This window comes from Aristolochia californica, unplaced genomic scaffold (assembly GCF_029961685.1).
Source record: "Aristolochia californica isolate CCGP_79_NKW_82.1479 unplaced genomic scaffold, dmAriCali1.0.hap1 SCAF_8, whole genome shotgun sequence".
NCBI lineage: Eukaryota > Viridiplantae > Streptophyta > Magnoliopsida > Piperales > Aristolochiaceae > Aristolochia > Aristolochia californica.
In genome coordinates this window covers 35,897,430-35,918,907 of record NW_027182279.1, presented here as the reverse complement: position 1 = coordinate 35,918,907, position 21,478 = coordinate 35,897,430, and the positions used below count along the sequence as shown (strand labels likewise).

The 21,478-nt window shown below is 37.5% G+C and overlaps 1 protein-coding gene across 1 annotated transcript; it reads left to right on the top strand.

Moving 5' to 3' along the window:
- The first annotated feature begins 5,290 nt into the window (after positions 1 to 5,290).
- LOC137939026 (benzyl alcohol O-benzoyltransferase-like) lies at positions 5,291 to 7,178 on the top strand. The gene is made up of 2 exons (XM_068784189.1): positions 5,291 to 5,765; positions 5,996 to 7,178. Exons 1-2 carry the CDS (start codon positions 5,328 to 5,330, stop codon positions 6,953 to 6,955), a joined length of 1,398 nt encoding a protein of 465 aa, XP_068640290.1. The 5' UTR covers positions 5,291 to 5,327; the 3' UTR covers positions 6,956 to 7,178.
- The last annotated feature ends 14,300 nt before the right edge of the window (positions 7,179 to 21,478 follow it).

Sequence of the window (21,478 nt, the reverse complement as noted above, 5' to 3'; positions counted from 1 at the left end):
CAAAGTTCTAGAGCCTTCACCCTCATTTCTTTTCAATGTTTTGAGGCATCTCAGCTCCAAATCCGAGGAGAAACCCTAATTATCTCCCTTTTTCCACCAAATCCGAAAATCCAAAGATGGTTTGCACAAAAGTGATGGTAAAGAAGAAGACTCCAACCAAAGAGGGTGATGTGTGCGAGTAATGCTTAATTGGAGAGCACATTTCCAAACTCGACAGCAAATGAACTAAAGTATTTCCAACATTTTCCTTCAAAAGCATAGTGGTGTCAAGTAAGGTGGATGTGGAATTTTATAGAAAAGAGATTGAAGGTTTTAAGCACATATTATGTGTCTTCTGGAGTGAGAAGAGGTCATTTGCCCCTTCTTGGTAAAGGTGTTCTACTCGAATTTGGAGGAGTGCTTTCCCAAACAACTTAAGGCTTACATCAGATGTGAAGAAAACTACAACGTCAATATAACCTATGGAGCTTAATAATTTGGGGGGGAGTACTAAGAATTGGCTGGTAAACCTTCACAGTAATTGCCCTCAAAATATTCAAGATACTATCCTATTAGTATTTCGGCAGACCGGCGGTAGGTCATGCAAGGTCAAAATTAAGGACCTCACGATGGCTCCACAGGTAGTGATGGAAAGTTTCACCCACATCCTCAACCCAAGGAAGAGGACATTCTCCCGTCTGACCATGGCTGACATCATGTGGGCCCTCGAAGGTAACATGGATGCCTCCTTGAAAAATGCTGCAAACGCACTTCTAGTTGTATTATTCAGGACAAAGGCAATGGCTATTGCAAGGTTCATTACTTTCTCATTTGTGCATGTTCTCCATTTTAAATCTGATATTGGTTAAGCATGGCTTATGGTATCTGATTTCAGGTAATCTGGGTAGAGCATGTGGAGTGCCAAAAACACATGGTCCACATGCTGAACAGGTCACTTGTTAACAGCGACATGGCATTTGTGGCAAAGCACTGGTTCGCCACACTGTAACTGGAATGCCAGATGCTCGTCTTCTTTATGGCCACTAATGTGCCCATTAAGGATTTGGTATGTGAGTTTCATCTTCCCCATCTTGTTCATAAAACAGAGAAATAATCCCTTACTTCATCAGAGAGTTGGTTCAAACCAAGGTAATTAGAATTGAATTTGTTCCTACCAAAAAATCAGCTAGCGAATATTTTGACAAACCATTAGGGTTTGATCGGTTCTTAAAGCTTCAAGGAGAACTAGGCATGAGCAACTGACCTTGTTCTACTTAGGCTGACAAATATGAGCTTAAAGGACACATCCCATGCTAGTAGTGTCATAAGAGTTGATCAATGTATATTGATTGATTGATCAACCTAAGTGATTAATCAATCGATCGAGACAGAATGATCAATCATTCACAATGCAAAATCAGAAGTTAAAGAGTTTACATGAATTTTCACTTTATTTTCTCATTCTAAATCATTCCCAACTTCAAACGTTAGCCATTACCAGAGTTCTAGAGCCTTCACCCTCACTTCTTTTCAATGTTTTGAGGCATCCCACCTCCAAATCCAAGGAGAAACCCTCATTTTCTCACTTTTTCCACCAAATCAGAAAGTCCACAGATGGTTTGCACAAAAGTGATGGCAAAAAAGAAGACTCCAACCAAAGAGGGTGATGTGTCCAAGGAAATGACTAATTGGAGGGCACATTTCCAAACTCGACAACAAACGAAATAAAGTATTTCATACATTTTGTTTCAAAAAGCATAGTGGAATAAAGTAAGGTGGATGTGGATTTTTATAGAAGACAAATTGAAGGTTTTGAGCACATTTTATGTGTCTTTTGGAGTGAGAAGAGGTCATTTACCCCTTCAAAAAGGTCTTCTACTCGAACTTGGAGGTAGAAGGTTTTTCCCCAACAACTTAAAGCTTACATCGTATGTGAAGAAAACTACAGTGTCAATATAGTCTATGGAGCTGAAGAATTTGTTGGGGAGTACTGAGAATTGGCTGGTAAACCTCCACAACTATTGCCCTCAAAATATTCGAGTTACTATACTATTAGTATTTAGGCAGATCGCCGATCAAGATTAAGGACCACGTGATGGCTCAACAGGTAGTGATGGAAACTTTCACCCACATCCTCAACCAAAGGAAGAGGATATTCTCCCGTCTGACCACGATTGACATCGTTTGCATGTGGGCCCTCGAAGGTAACATGGATGCCTCCATGGAAAATGCTGCAAACGCACTTCTTAGCTATATCATTCAGGACAAAGGCAATTGCTACTGCAAGGTTCATTACTTTCTCAGTTGTGCATTTTCTCCATTTTAAATCTGATATTGGTTAAGCTTTGCTTTTGGTATCTGATTTCAGGTAATCTGGGTAGAGCATGAGAAGTGCCAGAAACGCACAGTTCACACGCTGTACAGGTCAATTGTTAATAGCGACAAGGCATTTGGGGCCAAGCACTGATTCGCCACACTGTATCTGCAATGCGAGAGGTTCGTCTTGTTCATGGCCACTAATGTGCCCATTAAGGATTCTATGTGAGTTTCGTCTTCCCAATCTGGTTCACTTCTCGCTACTAGTGGAGGGGAATCGATGAAGGGGTTGGTCGAACTGGTAGGGGAGTTGGGCAGTGTTCTGACGAATCGGTGATTATGCCTGGACGAACTGGAAGAGAAATGAGAGGAGCTCCGAAAACAGGAAGGGGCCTTGTTGAGCAATGGGAAGTCAACAAGATGAGTCATTCTACAACGAAGCCACAAGAGAACGACGAACGACGCAGGGTGAAGGACGAACTATGCAGCCGAACAGTGAACGAAGTAAGCAAACAGCAAACGGCGCAGGCGTACGACGAATGGTGCAGAATAAATGGCTGTCGAGCAGAAGAGAATGGAAGAGAAAAGAGGAAAGATATTTTTTTTGGATTTAGAGGGTTAACGGATGCGATGTGGATTGCAGGAAATCTGTTACTCTTGTAAATATTTTTAAAAGTTTGATATTTTTCTAAATAATTTTGTTTATTTCGGTATTTTTCTAAATATCCCTAAAAATAAAGTGACTTCATCCTTAGATCCTCCAAAAGATACTACAAAATTCTTACGTGATGGATGGATGACGAAGTTTATACTATTGAATTTAGGAATGGAGAATAATATTTGTTGTAATTATCATTTATCATGTGTACACTCTTTATAAAATCATAGTAGAGACTGTATGTGATTATAACTCTTCAAAGTTTGATTTTGAGTCTACCTCAAGATGGAGCTTCGAGAGGAGAGTCCAAACTTGATCTTCAAAAAGAGGAAGCGTGTTCTCGAAAGTGGTTTGGTGGGAGCAGCAGGTAACGGTTGGGAAGAGCAACGGCATTGGTAGCGACTGGGAAGAGCAGCGGCACTGGTAGTAAGAGCAATGACACTGGTAGGAAGCTAGGGTGGACAGAATCGCATCGTCTGGTTGAAGAGCAACGGCATTAGTAGTGGTTGAGAAGAGCAGTGTCACTGGTAGTGGCTAGAGTTGACGAAATCGCATTGTCTAGTGGAAGATCAGAGGCATTGGTAGCCGTAGGGGCAGACAGAATCGCATCATCTGGTGAAAGAGCAGTTGTACTAGTAGCGGGTAGGGCAGACGGATTCACATCGTTCGAATGGGGAGAAGAGTTTTGCAGTGAGGTCTTTTTTTTCTTGCACATGTGAACTACACGTGTGAGTTCGCACACTATGCAGGTATGTGCGCAGGACGGGGCATCGAGGGGAAAAATAATTTTTCCCCTGAACTTAGGTCTCCCATTCGCTGCTAAGACTACGTGGCAGGTTTGGTGCGGCGCCTACACGGGAGGTTGCCGGTAGAGCAAACAGCGGCAGACGGTGGCAGTGGAGCGATGGCGATGGGAGAGGGTTCAGGTCAGTTGCTCTAGCTGGGGTATGGCGAGACGAGGGTGAGGTTGCGAGTAGTGATGTCTCGGCATGGCATAGGAGAGGAGTTGGAGAGATGACGGAGGGAGAATCATGTGCTACGTGGCACATGTGTGCTGCGACAGGCGACAGGAACAACTCAACAGTGATGTCGATGGGAACAATAAATGAAGAAGAAGGGTTCTGGGTTGGCGCCAGCGAAATGGAAGGAGGTGTCAATGTCTTAGTGCAACACAGGAGAGGAGTTGGATAGATAGCTGAGGAAAAATCTTGTGTAACATGACACAAGTGTGTGGCATTGGGCAACGGGAACATTGAAAGAAGAAGGGTTCTGGGTTGGCGCTAGTGAGACGGAAATCGGTGGTGATGTCTCGGTGTGGCACAGGAGAGGAGTTGGAGAGACGATTGGAGAAAAATCCTGCATGACACGGCATAGGTGTGCAACGCCATCGAGGGTGGTTGCCGGCAGAGCGGACAAGGTGGCAACGGTGAAGATGGACAGTGACGACGACAACGGAGGTGAAGATGTGGCGAAAGGCGATCCCGTTCGGTAGAAAGTCGCATGGAGAAGGACGGTGATGGCGCCAGTGAGACGGAACTGCGGTGATGGCACTAGCAAGACGGAACAATGGGCGAAGGTTGATGATTACGGCAACGACGATAGTGGCAACAAATGTGATGGCTCGAGGGAAGGTCGAATCAGAGGAGGCAGAAGTTTTCTGGGTTGCCGACGACGACTACAATAGATGGCAATTTCCTACGACGATGATCTAGTTCTGGTTAATCGATCAAAGCTCTATTACCATATTGAATTTAGGAATGGATAATAATATTTTCCATACTTATTATTGATTAGGTGTATACTATTTATGAAACTATTGATGAGCATCTTGATGAAAAAACACAAACGTCAAATAGCGGAAAAGCTGATTGATCAACTCAATACAACTTGGTAGGGGAAAGGTGATAGGAGATTTTTTTGGTTTAATGATGTTCAAATGTGGGTATATGTGATATTAAGTTGAAAAGTTGGTTATTTGTATTATTATTCTAAAAACAATAGGTTGTAAAGTAAATTTTCCAATTCTGATGAGCATCTTGATGGAAAGACAACAACAAATGACAAATAGCGGTAAAGTTGTTTGATCAATTCTATATAACTTGTAGGGAAAAGCTGATATGAGTTTTTGGTTTAATCATTTTATTGGAAACATGGAGGAAATGAATCCAATTTTCAGAACTAATCTCGGAAACTAACCCGCCGCCCTGAACAAATCTTAGTAGAGGCAGATAAACTGTAAATTTAAGAAGAAAACATAAAATTTTGACGCTTCATTGTTCTGCCTCTTCTCTTTATAAAAACTCGGGTCTGCGATTTCCATGGACAAGCCCGCAATCAATCACCCTTTTATCTCTCCTAATACTTTCTCCTCCCAATGGCATCAACTCTAAAATTTTCTGTCAGAAGGCAAGAACCAGTCTTAGTTGCCCCCGCAAAGCCAACTCCTCATGAATTCAAGCTACTTTCAGACATAGATGACCAACAAAGCCTCCGCTTTCAAATCCCTGTTATACAGTTCTATCCATACAATCCCTCCATGGACAGAAGAGACCCATGTCGGGTCATCAGAGATTCCCTGGCTCGGGTGCTTGTTTACTACTACCCTTTTGCCGGACGGCTTCGTGAAAGCCCTGACCGGAAATTAGTGGTGGAATGCACGGGGGAAGGCGTTTTATACATTGAGGCTGATGCAGATGTGAAGCTTCAGGAACTCAGCCAAAGACTTCAGCCACCATTCCCATATTTGGATGAACTTCTCTACGATATTCCTGGCTCAGGAGGGATACTTCACTGCCCGCTACTGCTTATTCAGGTTAAAGAAAGTAATCTAGTTGTGTAGGATAAGGTATTTTCTAGCCTTAGCTTCCTCTACTGGTGTGGCATCTTCAATAGTGACAACTATACTTGTTATCAGACCAGTCGCAAAAGCGCAGGCTGGGTTTAAAACTTGAGTTCATTCAAGAAGAGTAAACGTACGAATGGAGTCTTGATTCCTTTCTATCTTTTCGTTATAGCTAACAATTCATACATGGGTGGCTGCAGGTGACCCGCCTTAGTTGTGGGGCTTTCATCTTAGCTCTCCGTCTCAACCATACAATGGCCGATGCATCGGGGTTCGTCCAGTTCTTGAAGGCGGCAGGCGAGATAGCCCGAGGCGCAGAAACTCCTTCCTTGCTACCTGTCTGGGAACGCCACCTTCTCAGCGCCAGCACTGCCCTGCATGTCAGATTCTCCCACCGTGAGTACGAATGCTTCCCCGCAGGTTCCACCTTCGTTAATCTTGTGACCTCTCGCAACGAAATGACTCACCGTTCTTTCTTCATCGGCCCCGCCGACATATCTAACCTCCGGACGCACCTCCCAACGTCTCTCCGCCATGCCTCCACCTTCGACATTCTCACAGCAACCTTCTGGCGCTGCCGCACAGCCGCGCTCCACCTAGTTCCGGATGAAGAAGTACGTGTCCTATGCATAGCTAATGCACGACGCAAGTTCAACCCGCCCTTGCCGGATGGGTACTACGGAAACGTCTTCGCTTTCCCTGCCGCTGTCTCCACTGCCAGCGAGTTATGCGGGCACTCTCTGGGATATGCGGTGGAGTTGGTGAGAAAAGCGAAATTTAGTGTGACGGAGGAGTACATTCGCTCAGTGGCGAATTTGATGGCTCTCGCCGGGAAACCACAGTTTCAGCCAGCTGCAATCACGTACCTGGTGTCGGACGTTAGGCTTGCAGGGTTTCAGGAATTGGATTTCGGCTGGGGGGGACCGGTTTACGGTGGTCCGGCTGCCGGTGATGTGGGCACTGTACCGGGTGTCTCAAGCTTTTATATACCCTTCCGGAACTACGAGGGAGTGAAAGGGATTCTTATCCCGATTTGCTTGCCTAGGCAAGCAATGGAGGAGTTCATTGTGGAGCTGGAAAAGGCGACGAGAGGAGTAGGGGAACGGGTGGTGGAAGATAAGGACGGTTTAAGTTTCTCCTTCATTAAACCAGCGATTTGATTGTAACTGATTTACCTATTATTTGGGTGTCATTTGCTTATAAACAATGTAAAGCCAGTAGAATAAGAGGCTGTGGGATAGGGGTGGCATCGAGCCGAGCCCGAACCTGCCTATGTTCGAGCTGAGCTTGATTTAAATATTTCGAGCCAAACCCCGTCTCGAGCCTAAAATTGTTATCGAGCTCGAGCCCAAAAATTTTAACCGAATTCGAGCTGAGCTTCAAGCAGAGCTCGAGCTTCAACATACATTTAAATTTTTAAAAAATATATATATAAAATAAATTGTATATAAAATTATGCATACATTTTACATAAAATTGGGCATGACCTCTACATAAAATTGGGCATAACCTATATATATAATACATGTATAAGATTGGGTATGACCTCTACTTAAAATTGAATATAATCTATGTATATAATACCTGTATAAAATTCGACATGACCTCGACTTAAAATTGGGCATAATCAATACACATAACACCTACATAAACACTCCATAAACACTCCATAAAATTGTCTATACATTCCATAAACACTCCATGAATTTTTTTATATACTCCATACACTCCATAAAATTGTCTATACATTCCATAAACACTCCATGAAATTTTTTATACACTCCATAAAATAGTCTAAACACTCCATACACTGTATAATATTATGAATAAACTCCATACAATAATCAAACACAACAAAATTAAATGAATTATCACTATCAATTTACAATCACCCAAATAAAAACTATAAATCCATTATAAATTTATAAACTATAGTTGTTTCTCTTCATGCTAGAAAATAATATACGTCCCTACATGAGCAAAATCTCCACCTATGACAAAAATAAAAAAATAAAATTAGTTATTGTCAAATAAAAAAAATACTCTTCCACTACTAGTTACTTAATGTCGTTAAAAATATTAAAATTACCGTGATAAAAAAAACATGAAAAATCATATAGCTGGTAGCATTATCTCTACACTCTTCTTCTTAGGTTGTAATCATAAAAAAAAAAAAAAACTAAATAATATCACAATAAATAATTAATCAAAGAAATTCACCTTTTGATTTTTCTTTATACCGTGAAGAACCCGAACCCAATTACTGCCACAAATCAAATCTATAACTGTATTTGGTGCTATGGAAGAACGATATGAGTCTATTACTCTACCACCAGTACTAAATGTAGACTATGAAGCTACTGTGGATATGGGAATTACAAGGATATTTGCTGCCATCTTAGATAATACCCAAATTTTCATATGATTCACTTTCCACCATTCTAAAATATCAAAATCATATTGTGAAGTTTCATCACAAATATATACACCTTCTTCAAGATAAATTTCCAATTCTGACCTTGGTGAATTAAGTATATCCACTTGTTTCATATAATTCATTAACTTTGACCAACCAAAACTTGATGAAGGCCTACGACTTGTGGAAACACCCGCAGAGCTAGTACTTGAAACAATCTCTTCATTTCTAATATCCAAATTATATAAGGATACATATTCATCGTAGATCTCATATAAGGTGTGTCAAACTAAATTTATTTTCATTGTAGCTTCCTCCTTAGAGTATATCTCTAGAAAACACATTACGATCAACTTTAATTTGACCCTTGGATCCAAAACTGAAGCAACAACCATCAATAAATTGTATTCACCCCAGTACTTCTCAAATTTCTCTTTCATTCTACTAACCATTGTCCTAATGAAAATATTTTCATTTGTAGAATAAAAATTCAGAACATCTTTTACCCTATATACCTCACTAAGGTAAAAATTAGAAGTAGGGTAGTCACTCCCAGAAATTATATTCGTAACTGTATTAAAAACTTCTAGAATCTCACACACCATGTCAACCTTTTCCCATTCATCAAGACTTGGCAAACAATCACAAGTTGATTTTATAACTTTAGATCTAGAGAATGTATCTTTGAATTTTAATGCAGAATACAACATGTCATAAGTAGAGTTCCAACGAGTTGGACAATCAATAACCAACCTCTTTTCACCAAGTTTTAGTTGTTGTACAATTTCAGAAAATATGCGAAGTCTAGGCTCAGGCAGATTTATGAATTTGACACTCTCACGCACATTATCAATGATATCCTTAATCTGAACAAGACCATCTTGGATTAATAACTTCAAAATATGAGCACAATAGCACACATGAAACAACTTTCCACCACAAACCAATTTTTTTTCCTTGAAAAATCTTCTTTCAAAACTCTCATACAAACATCACTATATGCAGCATTATCAACTGAAATACTAAAAACTTTCTTTTCGATCTCCCACTCCTTCAAACACTTGTAAATAACATCTGTTATATCAACGCCACGGCGAGGAGGAGGAACATGCACAAAACTCGTTTTTGTAGCTTCCAATTACTGTCAATAAAATGCCCAGTAATAACCATGTATTCAATCTTTTGATTTTGGCACTTCCAAAGATCCATGGTAAGACTAATCTTGTTAATCTCTTTTAACAAAATTTTTAATTTCTTTTTCTCTACCTCATACACCTCCATACACTCCTTCTTAATGGTCTTACGGGATATTTTCTCATAATTCATATTTGCCATCTTCATTACAAAATTAAATCCCTCCTCTTCTACTATCATGAATGGATGCTCATGCATAAGAATCCAATAAGCAATGACTACTCTCATTTTAGCTTGATCATATTTTCGTCCAAAATCCATAAAAGGAAGTCCAGATGGACTTTGATCAACATTAGACCCCACTCCCACTGGTTAAAAGTTTAAGGTTTTTTGTTTTCTCATTGTCACTTTTCTACTAGTGCAACGTTTCAAATGTCGACTCATATGTATGGTCACTCCACTACTAATAATACTCAAATTGATTTTACAATGAACACACTGATCCTTTTTTGTACCATTAAGTGATACTTCTTTGAATTCCAACCACACATGAGACTTTTTTTGTCTTTTTGAAGTATGGGTAGTGTTTCCTTCATCCTCATTTATGGTAATTTCATCTGGGCCCACTTTTATGACAGAGGGTAATGACTCTGGTGGAGTTGAGTCATTATTTATGGCCACACTAGAACTAGTGTTAATTATTGATGTCAATTGAGGAGGTGTTGACATTCTTACTTCTAAAAAAAAAAAACAAAATTACAAATTAAAAACATAAAGAAAAGAAAGCATGTTATCGTAATTTTAATTCTCTCAAGTTAGGACATGATTTTTGTCTACACAATTGCTTCAAAGAGCATGTTATCGTAATTTTAATTCTCTCAAGTTATTGAAAAAAAAAACAGAACCAAGTCACAATAGAAGCTGCAGAAAAAAGATAAAGAGTAATCATTGCATTTTGGAAAAAAAAGTCCACTACCAGATAAAATATAATTAATATGGACACAATCTATATGAACAAATATCAATAAAAGTAGTGAACTAACAAAAGTAGATGTGCACTGTATATTGAAAATGTTGATAATCCACATACTGTGACTAGAAGAAGGGCTTTGAGACTTTGTCCACAGGAAAATCGTATAGGATACCAAATGTAGGACAACATATGAATGACGATAGTACAGAATGCAATGTTGAGCAAAGAATGAATAATCCTTTTAAGCTTAAACAGATTCTTAGGAGAGAACAGAAGTTTTATGCACTTAAAACCAATACCGCTGATAGAAATATAGGGGGAAATTGGAAGGTCAAAGTTTAGGCGTGTGAGCAATAAGATAATAATCAACTACATGGTCTGCTAAATTCTCTTCATGCTAAAAAAAAAAACCACATGACAGAAAACGGATACGAGATAAACTTATTGATTGAGGAAAAAAAAGGTAAACAAATGATTAAAATGATGTATTTAACTTTATCTGGAACATATACAACGAATCCCAGAGTCCTATCAACCAAAGGCTAACTAGACTTACAGAAGATAAAAATGAAAAAAAAAAAATCAACACCGAAATCATAGAGGAAGAAAACGTACAAAAGATAAAAAGGAAAAACAAAAATCAACATCGAAATCGCAGAGGATGAAAACGTACAAAAGATAAAAATGAAAAAAATCAACACTTACAGAAACAGAGAATGTTCGCTGTTCGGGGATATCTCCAAAACTTTTCCATGAATGAAGGAGCACTGCTGAAAAGAAGCGAGAGTTAGAGATTTAGTAGAGTTAGGTCGGTGATGCAAAAAACAAACAAACATTAAATTAAAATCTTACCTCCCATCGGACCGTTGCTTTCGTTCATTAGCGAGGAAGAACTTCGGATGAATAAATCGAAGAGGAAGAATATAGAAGAATAAGAAATCACAGAGGAAGAAATCGTAGACGAAAAAATCAAAGTTTGGACAAAGATTGAGGAATCAAAGAGGGAGAGGGAGAATGAGGGATTTGAAGACCAAAATCCCCCGTTTCCCATGAATACCCACCGACGGACAACGATTTCCGCGAGGAAATCATGCTGAAACGGCATGGAAATGGCAGGAAATGGCAGAGAAGTATGGGTTTCGCAGGCGCAAGATGGAATGGAAGAGACGGGACTCAGGACTCTCTCTTTCTCAAAAATTTTCCTAACTCCCCCTCGCCACTCGTTAAATTAACGAGTCCGCTCGCGAGCCGACGAGCCGAACTTGGCTCTGCTCAAGCTCGGCTCGTTAATTTAAAGAACCCATTTCTTATCTTGAGCTCAGCTCGAGCTTGAGATATTACGAATCAAACTGAGCCAAACTTGAGCCGCTCGCGAGCCGGCTCAGTTCGAAGCCACCCCTAGTGTGGGAGGTCATTTTTGTAGAATCCACTCACTAAATGTGAGTGTGTCCTATTTAGATCCAACAACAACCTCTATTTTAAAAATTCTCTATATATTTTTTTTCAACAATGTCAATTCTAACTTGGTTTTTGAGGTGAAGTTAGATAGATGTGGATAGTGATGGCACTAAACTGAGCCAGCTTGTGGCCCACTTCAGATTTTCTCTATTTTAATCCAAAATTGAACCCAAGTTAAGCTACAATTGAATCAATCATGAACCTTACTTAGCTCAACAACAACAAAAATTACAAGGTTTCCAGTGACGTGAAATCAGATCTCTAAGGAGTCTTCGATGTCCACATAAGAACTATTTGAGCCTCACTAAATCTGAAAGATGTATTGGAACTTCACTAGTTGAATACCCATTTGGTGGTTCACAATGTTGGAAGATGGGCGCAGAACCACACGACCAAGGAAGGCCCACATAGCTAAGAGTATTGTAAGATGGGTCACATGACTATGGAAGACCCACATATCTAAGAGTATTGTAAGACGACCAAGGAAGGCCCACATATCTAAAAGTGTTGGAATATGGGCCTAAACCCATAAGAAGTAGGACCTTCCATGATTACTCACAAAGATAACCACAAGTTGGTTGGAAGATCAAGAAGGACTCACAAAGATAACCACGAGCTTGTTAGAAGATCAAGTGGGGTCCACAAAGATAGCCACGAGCTGACATCTTTATCTTATGGTCACGTCCTCATAGAAGAGTTCTACTTTGAGTTATGTTTGTCTTTTATTTATATTGAGTTATTTAATTATGCTAAGACTTATCTTTAAGTGTTAGAGTTTGGGTGTAATTGGGACAAGGGTAATTTAATTATAATTTGACTCTACTACATTCCTCTATTATAAATAAAGGTTCATGTACTCTGATTATAATAAGTTAATGAAGTATCTCTCTTTTCCATCAATTCAACACACAAGAAGATTTGATTTTGTATAACATGTAGTGGCTCCAAGGATAGTAACAAAGTAATGACAAAGATGTTGTTTGTTGCTACAAGTCTAATAGTGCTTCAAGTTGATTCGAGATTTGACGTGTTGGGAGCACATCTAGATTACAAAAATAGATTTTAGACATATTGGATCCTGGAGAAAATTTCCAACCATTTTTTCTCTCCTAGATGGTTTTCGTTGAATTTATGGAAAAGAGAAATACTTCATTGACTTATTATAATAAGAGTACTTGAACTTCTATTTATAATAGAAGAAATTAGTAGAGTCCAATTACAATAAAACTACCTTTGTCCCAATTACACCCAAACTCTAACACTTAAAGATAGGTCCTAGCATAATTAAATAACTCAATATAGATAAAAGACAACCATAACTAAAACTAAAACTCTTCTAGGACATGACCATAAAATAAAGATGCTTTTGTGAGTGCTTCTTGATCTTCCAACCAGCTTGTGGTTATCTTTGTGAGTCCTTCTTGATCTTCCAACTTATGTGATAAAGATGCCAACTCGTGGTAATCATGGTGGGTCCTACTTCTTATGGGCTTGGGTCCATCTTCTAACACTCTTAGATATGTGGGTTTTCCTTGGTCATGTGGGTTGAAGCCCATCTTCCAATACTTTTTTTCTCCCAATGTTCTTCTAACAGTTTTGCCTAAAATTCAACAGGGTGAACTTATTTATAAGATAGTAAGAGTGGTTCAATCACCCTCCTTTTTCTCTCCCTTATCTTCCTCTTCTCCCCTTTGACTAGGTATACATGCAAGTGGAGAGAAACATGAAGCAAGACATATTCTTCTTCCGATGAGAGTCTTACACCTTATCTTACCCATTTGAAGTAATGAAACTTTTCTCCATTTTAAGTGAAGCCTGATTATGACTCCACCTATTACCTATGTGTCACGTCTCTTGCTTGGGTGGAACTTCATGCAGTGTTACATGTCACCTATGTGCCAAATCTTTTGCTAAGGTGGCACTTAGGTGGTGCTTAGGTAGCCTTCTCCTTTAATTTGTTCTTGGTCGTGGCCCATGCAATCAACTTTATTGTGATCATTGATTGGGTTCTAATTTTAATGATTGAAATGCTAATATTGACCATTGACTAATTATTTCAGTAAACCTTCTTACTTTGACCTTCAAGAACTTTATCTATGATCCTTGATCAACTGGTCATCAAATTCCTCCAATCTTGATCATTGATCAATGTCCACGATCCGAAAAATTGAATCGGGATTCTAATTTAATTATTAAATTTTCATGCCTATAAATATCCCCATTCAACATGTCATTCTTCAAATAGATGGATAAGGCTTGAAGCAAGTTTTTTTGGAAAAATGGGACTCACGTGTCAAAGTAAATTGATTTGGCTGTAAGGTATGATATTCCACACATAAAAAAAAAAAGTTGCCAATCAAGTCTTTGACAATTTGACAATTAGATATCAATGATCTAAACTGGTTCACATTAGAAAATGATAGGGGTTAAATTGATGAGGATGCTACACCTTATGAGGAGAATCCAAATCTCAAACCAACACCATTACCTAGCAGAATTCAAGTTTTGAGCAAGTAGTATCTCACAGAGTTCAAATTTCAAATATAAAGTTCTGTTTGGGACCCCGTAGAAAAGAAAAGCAAAGAAAATAAAAAGGAAAATTTGACCATTATTGTTCCCAAAAATAGTTAGTGAAAAGGAGAATTTGATCATTATCTCATTTTTTCTATCTATTTTTTAGCATAATAATGGTCAAATTCTCATTTTCCTTCCTTTTCTTTTCTGGGGGTTCTGAACAGACCCTAACTCATTGCAGCTAAGGTTTTGTATTTGATGGCTATTCATATCCAATTTGAATAGTCTAAAATAGCTTCATTTTTTGTTTCTCTTGTTGGTCTCCATATTGGCCTGCAATGATGCAAATTGGCACTCTTTGCCACTCTTTTGAGGTTGTCAATCTCCACATAAGCTACTCTTCTCTCTCTATCTCTCTCCTCTTTCAACTTGATCACTCTCCTTATTTTGTTTTTTGTTCCATTCCATTTAGTGTTTGTTTCTTTTTTTCTTCCTCTCGGCTTTCTCTTCCATGCATTCTTCTGCTCTTTTTTTCTTTTTCCTCTATCGATGCACTTAGTTGCTAGTTCTTTTTTCCTCCTTTTACTTTTGTGATTTCCTCATTTTTTCTTTGCCTTCAACTCTCTTTTTTCTCCTATTTTTTCTTTTGTTTTTAGCACACCCGGTGGTCAAAACGCATGCCACGGTTACCAGAGCTTCATCTAGAGGATTTGTGTCTCGACCATCCACCTCTTGGCTTGCAATGTGCAAGAGGCCAAGATGAAGTAGACGAGCCACGAGGGCTTGCACACAAGAGGAGAAATTGAGTCCCAAACCACATTTTGCACCCTAGATCTGATACACCATCATGATGAATGTATAACATCCACATTCCAACTTCATAGGCCTCTACATACGTGTAAGTAAGAGGGGCATGGGGAATCAGATTTGGCACACCGGATCCAGCTTTAGTTCTAGATCCAATTTGGGACCAGATTTTTTTGAACAGCTACTTCATAAGGGTTGCTATTTTCAAAAGCAACTCTTTTTTTTTCTTTCTTTCTTGCTTTCTTCTTCCATCTTTTTTCTTTTTTTATGTCCCATTTTTTTCTTTTTCTTCCTTATATTCCTTTTCTTATCCCTGAACTCGTATGTTTTTTTCTATAAGTATGATCTACATGACCTGACTACTTTTTTTTTCCGATGGAGGAAGATAAATTGAGCCTCAAATCATTGGTCACACAATTGAAACAAGTCTAAAGATGAGTTGTAAGTTGGCCTTTCAAGACACAATCCTATAGGCCTTGGCTCAACTTCGCAGTGTTGCGTAGTTACTTTCCTAAACTGATGTGGTGGTAATATCATAACCCTCAAATCATTTGTCACACGATTGGAACAAATATAAAAGTGAATCAAAAGTTGGCCTTTCAAGACCTAGTCTTGTTGGCTTTGAGACTGGATGCCTCAAAGTCTTGTCCTACTGATTTGTCCTTTGTTTGACTCGATCTAGAAGTCTTGCAGGTTCAATCATAAGTTAGCTCTTTGTGTTCTTGAGTTGGTCTTCTTGGTCTGAAGCCGGCTCCTCACCTTTTTTCACAGATGGAACAATCATCAACTCCACATGAACCTACTTTGATCATTGATGGACACCACTTTGCTGAGGTGCAATTCTAACTTCAGAGAGTTTGAAATTGCCAGCTTAGTTATTGAGTGTCTTGAAGGAAGACGAGTATGTTGTCTAAGTGTATAAAATTTTTGGTGGACACATCATGAACTATAGGAAGGAATCCAATCCATACCACTTGAGTGTTTGGTCGATGTAAAAAAGAGGAAAAAATTTATTAAAGAAAATTGCAGTTGGTGAAGATTCTATGGATGGGTTACCTCCTGCAATGAAGAATCTCATTTTATTGTCCCTCCTTCATCGGTCCAATAACTCAACACCTCCCTCGACATTTTGAGATCATATTTATAAGGGTGAAGTTGCTTGAGGATCTCCCTATGGGAATATAGGTTATGCTAGGAAAATTCTCCTACACTTTTAATAGGCGTCTCTTATGATATTGCATTGTCCACAAATCCTTTTTCACTTTGGAGTGATGGCTAGGTTTCATCTTTTCCTTTTTAAATATGGATGCGATTATTGAATTTTATGAAAAAAAGAAATATTTCATTTACTTAATGTAATTTGGATACACTGGGTCTCTATTTATAAAAGAGAAAATACATAGATCATAACAAAGGTAAAATAGTTACACAAGGAATAGGACTCCTAATTATAATCAAACTAATCAATATTTAAAAAAAATTAAAATAACTAAAATACCTTTGAACTGAGAAAACCTTATGGGACTTACTCCCATGAAACTCCTATTAGACTCCACGATATTAACTCTCCTTCTTTGAGACTTCTTCCTATGAGAGTCATGTAAGACTCTTCCATAACTGTTTTTCATCACTTCCCCTTAAGTTAATGTTGTAATTTCATCTTGAAAAAAAATAAAAAAATAAAAATTATTGGTCCTTAATCATCATTGGCTGAAAATTTCTTGATAGATGCCAATTCTTCATTTTTTGTTCTCCCCCTTAATTACATGTTCCGGTCACATAAAATTTTATTGCCATAACATGTGGAATTCTTCATTATAGGTTACCTCTTAGCTATACTTCATTTTCTACTCCTCACCCTGGAGATAGGGATTATATTGACCTAGAGTTGACTCCCATCCATATTTTGATGATGTTGAATTTCTAAAAAAAAAAATACTTCACTAACTTGTTGCAATTTGAGTACAATGAACCTCTATTTATAACAGAGGAAACAAGTAGACTACTTTAAATAGATCACTCACTTTTTAAGGGTAGCTCAAACACAAATCACATCTAGGGTGAAAAATAAAAGTCTTAACTCAAGGTGGATGCTGGGCACACTCCCATACTTTTTAGGTAGTGGGTCTCGGCATTGCTCTGAAGTGATGAAAACACAAGAAGATAAACTAAATAAATACTAAAGAAAAACAACTTTAATAGGAAGGAGGCGACTATGCAACACTCATACTTCCAAACAAAACTAGAATATCACATTATTTTTAAAATAGGAACAACTATAATGGTAGAACTTAATAAATTTGAATACAATGAGTCTCTATTTATAATAGAGGAAACAAGTAGGATTCAATTACCATCAAACTACCCTTATCCCACTTACACCCAAAGTAGAACACTAAAAGATAAGTCCTAAAACAATTAAACAAACAGAACATAAACTAAAGACTAACATAACTAAAATACCTTTAACTGAGACTCTATTGTGAGACTCCTATAAGACTCCACCATATTAATTCTGACTCTATGAGACTTCTTACTGTGAGATTGAGTTATGTAAGACTCTTCCATATCTTCTCCTCAAGTTGGAGTTTATAAGTTCAGCTTGTAATGAAAATGATTCATTGTCTTCAAGCTTCATTGGTAAAAAAAAAAAAATTCATAGATGTTAAATTTTCATCATTTGTTCTCCTCCTTTCTTGAATATTTTGGTCACATAAGAATTACCACAACGTGTGGAACAAAATTCCTCTTGCTTATACTTCTTCTTCTACTTCTCCCCTTCAAGCTAGGGATAAAAAGATCCTAGAGACCTAGCTTGGACAAAACACAATGTGGGAGAAGAAAATCACTACAAGTCGTATGATAAAGCTGTATACACCAATCAAAATGGTCATAGTCTTAAACACACTCAACTCAATTTTAAAGGCGGAAAACGGCCCAACTTTAAGACTTAACAAAGAGACTACTCACTTTTTAAAGGTAGCTCAACACAAATCACCTATTGGGTGAAGAATAAAAGATTTGACTCAAGTTGGTTGTTAGGTGCACTTATATACTTTTTAGTTAGTGTGTCTAGGAATTGCTTTGAAGTGATAGATTTCTTATTAGAGGAGATTTTTTTTTTTATAAAGAGTAGGATTCATGGAGAAAAGAAAACTCAATTCATGCTAATGCATGGAGATATAATAGCAGAGAAAATGGGAAAAGGAGAAATTTTTGGCAAAACTGACATTTAGTACTTCTTTTATCAATATCTCCCACAATATAGTTCAGAATCACAAACCATTTATTGTGTAAGAAACTATACTCAAATGGTTCAATTTGAAACCTATTATGACAAAAAAAACTTCGTTTTAATATGTTATGACCTCTTTATTATCTTCATTTTGTTTCGTATTTTAATAAGTTATGACCTCTTTATTCTCTTCATTTTGTAGCTTGATGGTTTCCTACTCTAATGTGAGTATCTCCTTACATATAGATCGGATTGACATGAAATATTCTACTTCTGAAACCATAATTTGATATATTTCATTCAAGAATATTTTTTATTTATAAAATATAATTATTTTGAAAGAAAAAATCTGATAGATTTCTGACTCGATAATCTTGCCGAACTGAAAACTCTTTCTTCTTTGGCCGGCTTGACCATTGAGTTTTCCAATATCGATATCTCCCTCTAGAAAGCTTAGATCTAGAATTGGTTTATTAGATAAGAAAAAAGACATACAAATATTTTTTTTGACATATACTTCTCCATGTAAACTCTCACAGAACCCGCTCTGATACCCTATTGAATTTCTAGAAAAAAATTTCTTCACTGACTTGTTGTAATTTGAGTACAATGAACCTCTATTTATAATAGAGGAAACAAGTAGAATCTAATTACAATTAAAAAAGTTACACCCAAAGTTAAGCACTAAAAGATATATCCTAGAACAATTGAACATAAATAGAAGACTAACATAACTGAAATACTAGTGTGCTGTCGCAAGCAACCAAAAATAAAACCTATACTCCTAAAAATATATGTAGTAGAGCGAGTAAGGATCGATCCCACGAAGAGAAGAGTGATTAGTCTACTTTTATGCTCCGTGAACAAGGATGCGGTTTGAGTATAACGAAAACAGTAAAAAAATAAACAACTTAGAAACAAATCAAATTAAAAGAATCGAAATCAATCAAGAGAACAAACCTTGGTCTAGGTCAACATCCACCATCGGAATTCCACAACTGATCATCGATGCAAACATATATCAGTTCACACTTGAATATTCACCGTTGGAACTATCTTCCTATCTCTCCTTTCGTAGTTAATTAGAGAACAAGCGAATCAATTAACCCTAACTACTCAACAACTCAAGACAAGCGCTAAAGGTTTAATCTAGCAGCAACCTTAAGAATTAGAGAGATCGATGAAGCTAAACAACACAAGCACAAGAGGCTGCATTTAATTTAGTTCAACATTCTTCTCAAGATCTAATAATTTTTTACGCATCAAATCATCAAATCTCGATTGCTTCACAGGTTAGAGAGATCAAACAATTACGGATTTAACATCTAACCTAGCAGTAGATTGCAATGAATAATAAACTAGTAGGCCTCCTAGGAATTAAACGAGATTATTATGAACAAAAATTTAAGAAGAACATCAGACTCAAAACATAAATTGAATGATAAAAATAAATCAGATCTCACAGCTTTATTGATATCGAGGCTTCAGTTTCCTTTGACTAAGTTTGAAAGTTTAGCCACGCAAGGCCATGAAGAAATCTAAAGAGAAAAACTAGAGAAAAGAGAGAGGAAAATCTGGAGAAGAGAAAATAGGGTCTGGGGCGCCGAACTCCTCTTTCTTTTCCTTTCTCCCCGTTTAGGGTTTTTCTTTTCGTGCATCCGGTTTGGGTCATAGTGCACGTGCCGCGACTTCAAGCTCAGTTTCTACATAGATTCAGCCGGTATTGATCAAAATGTAAAACATAAAAGTTATATAACGTCTTCTTTTAATTCTATAGAATCTTTAACCATCTCAATTCGATCTCGGATGAGAGAGTTATGCCCAGATTACGAATCAATGTCGAAACTGTCCAGATTCACCCAATTAACTTCGTTTTGCACTTAGTGCTTCCATTCACATCCTAAATTAAAATTTAAAAATAATGAGTATATTTAGGCACAAAATAATTATAAAAGCCTAAGCATTAAGAGATAAAAATGTGACATTTTTCATTCTCATCAAATTCCCCCACACTTAGCTTTTGCTCATCCTCGGGCAAAACTCAAATTCACTTTCCAAAAAACACCAAGGCTGTAACGCCATCAACAAAAAACAACCAAGCTCTTCAAAACTCATAAAATATCATGAACAAAAATTCTTATACAACTTAGAATTACTTAGTAAGAATTTTCATTCAAAGAAGGAGTAAACTAAATAAGTAGATTCTCACAGAAATAAACACTCGACTCTCATGTGTTTGAAGGGTATGTGTTTCTCTCAAATTCATTCCAATGCAAATGATCTACAATAGGCTTGCATATCTTCTCATTCTCCACCACTGAGATCACATGCATAACACAAATCATAAGAACTTTTGAAGGGTTGTAACGGGGTTTAGGGTCAAGGTGGGAAATATTTGGGAATGTAGCTCAAAAGCCATCGAAACTAGTGAAGAAAAAATGAATCAACTCAAACTCAAATATATTAGATATGTAAAACCAATCACTCCACTCAGCATCTTCTTCAATTTGTATCTATCTCATATAAATAGACCCCTTTCTTGAAATTTTAGGAGGAATTATGAACACTGATAGTTTGTAGCTTTAAAAGCCATTCCCTCCATCACTTTCTTTCTTCTTTATTTTTTTCTCTTCATTTTTTTTTTACTAACAATGGAACTCATGAATTTAGGATGAAAACATGTTCTATTTCACCTCTCATTGCCATTCCACAAATCCAAACACCCCCACACTTATTTCTTGTACACCCACACGAACCATAGTCATGAACAATGCTCCACTAGCTCTACGGCTTGGGTAAAGGTTTTTGTTTTTTTCTTTTTTTTTCAGGTTTAAATCTTGTAACGTGGGTTCACACAAAAAAAAAACAATAAAGCTCAAATGGGTTAAAAAAAAGGTAAAAATTAATTACAAGGTAGGCTGTTTGGCTTATGTAGCTTATAACAAATAGGGCCTTAATCATGTTCTTGCATGCATGTGTCAATGTGACCTCAAAGAGAATCAAGGCAAGTTCTAGAGAAACAAATCCATGGAAGAATATCTCTCATGAAAGGAAATAGTGAGACTGATATGGAAGTGTCAGTCTAAAGGCTCAAAATCTCACCGACTTTTGTCTACCAAATTTAGTCACTACCATCCTCAAAGAAA

Excerpts from the sequence above, each read along its gene's own strand:
- LOC137939026 (XM_068784189.1), top strand. The coding sequence starts at position 5,328 with ATGGCATCAACTCTAAAATTTTCTGTCAGAAGGCAAGAACCAGTCTTA. Across the intron at positions 5,766-5,995 it reads GCCCGCTACTGCTTATTCAG|GTGACCCGCCTTAGTTGTGG; the intron begins GTTAAAGAAAGT and ends GGGTGGCTGCAG.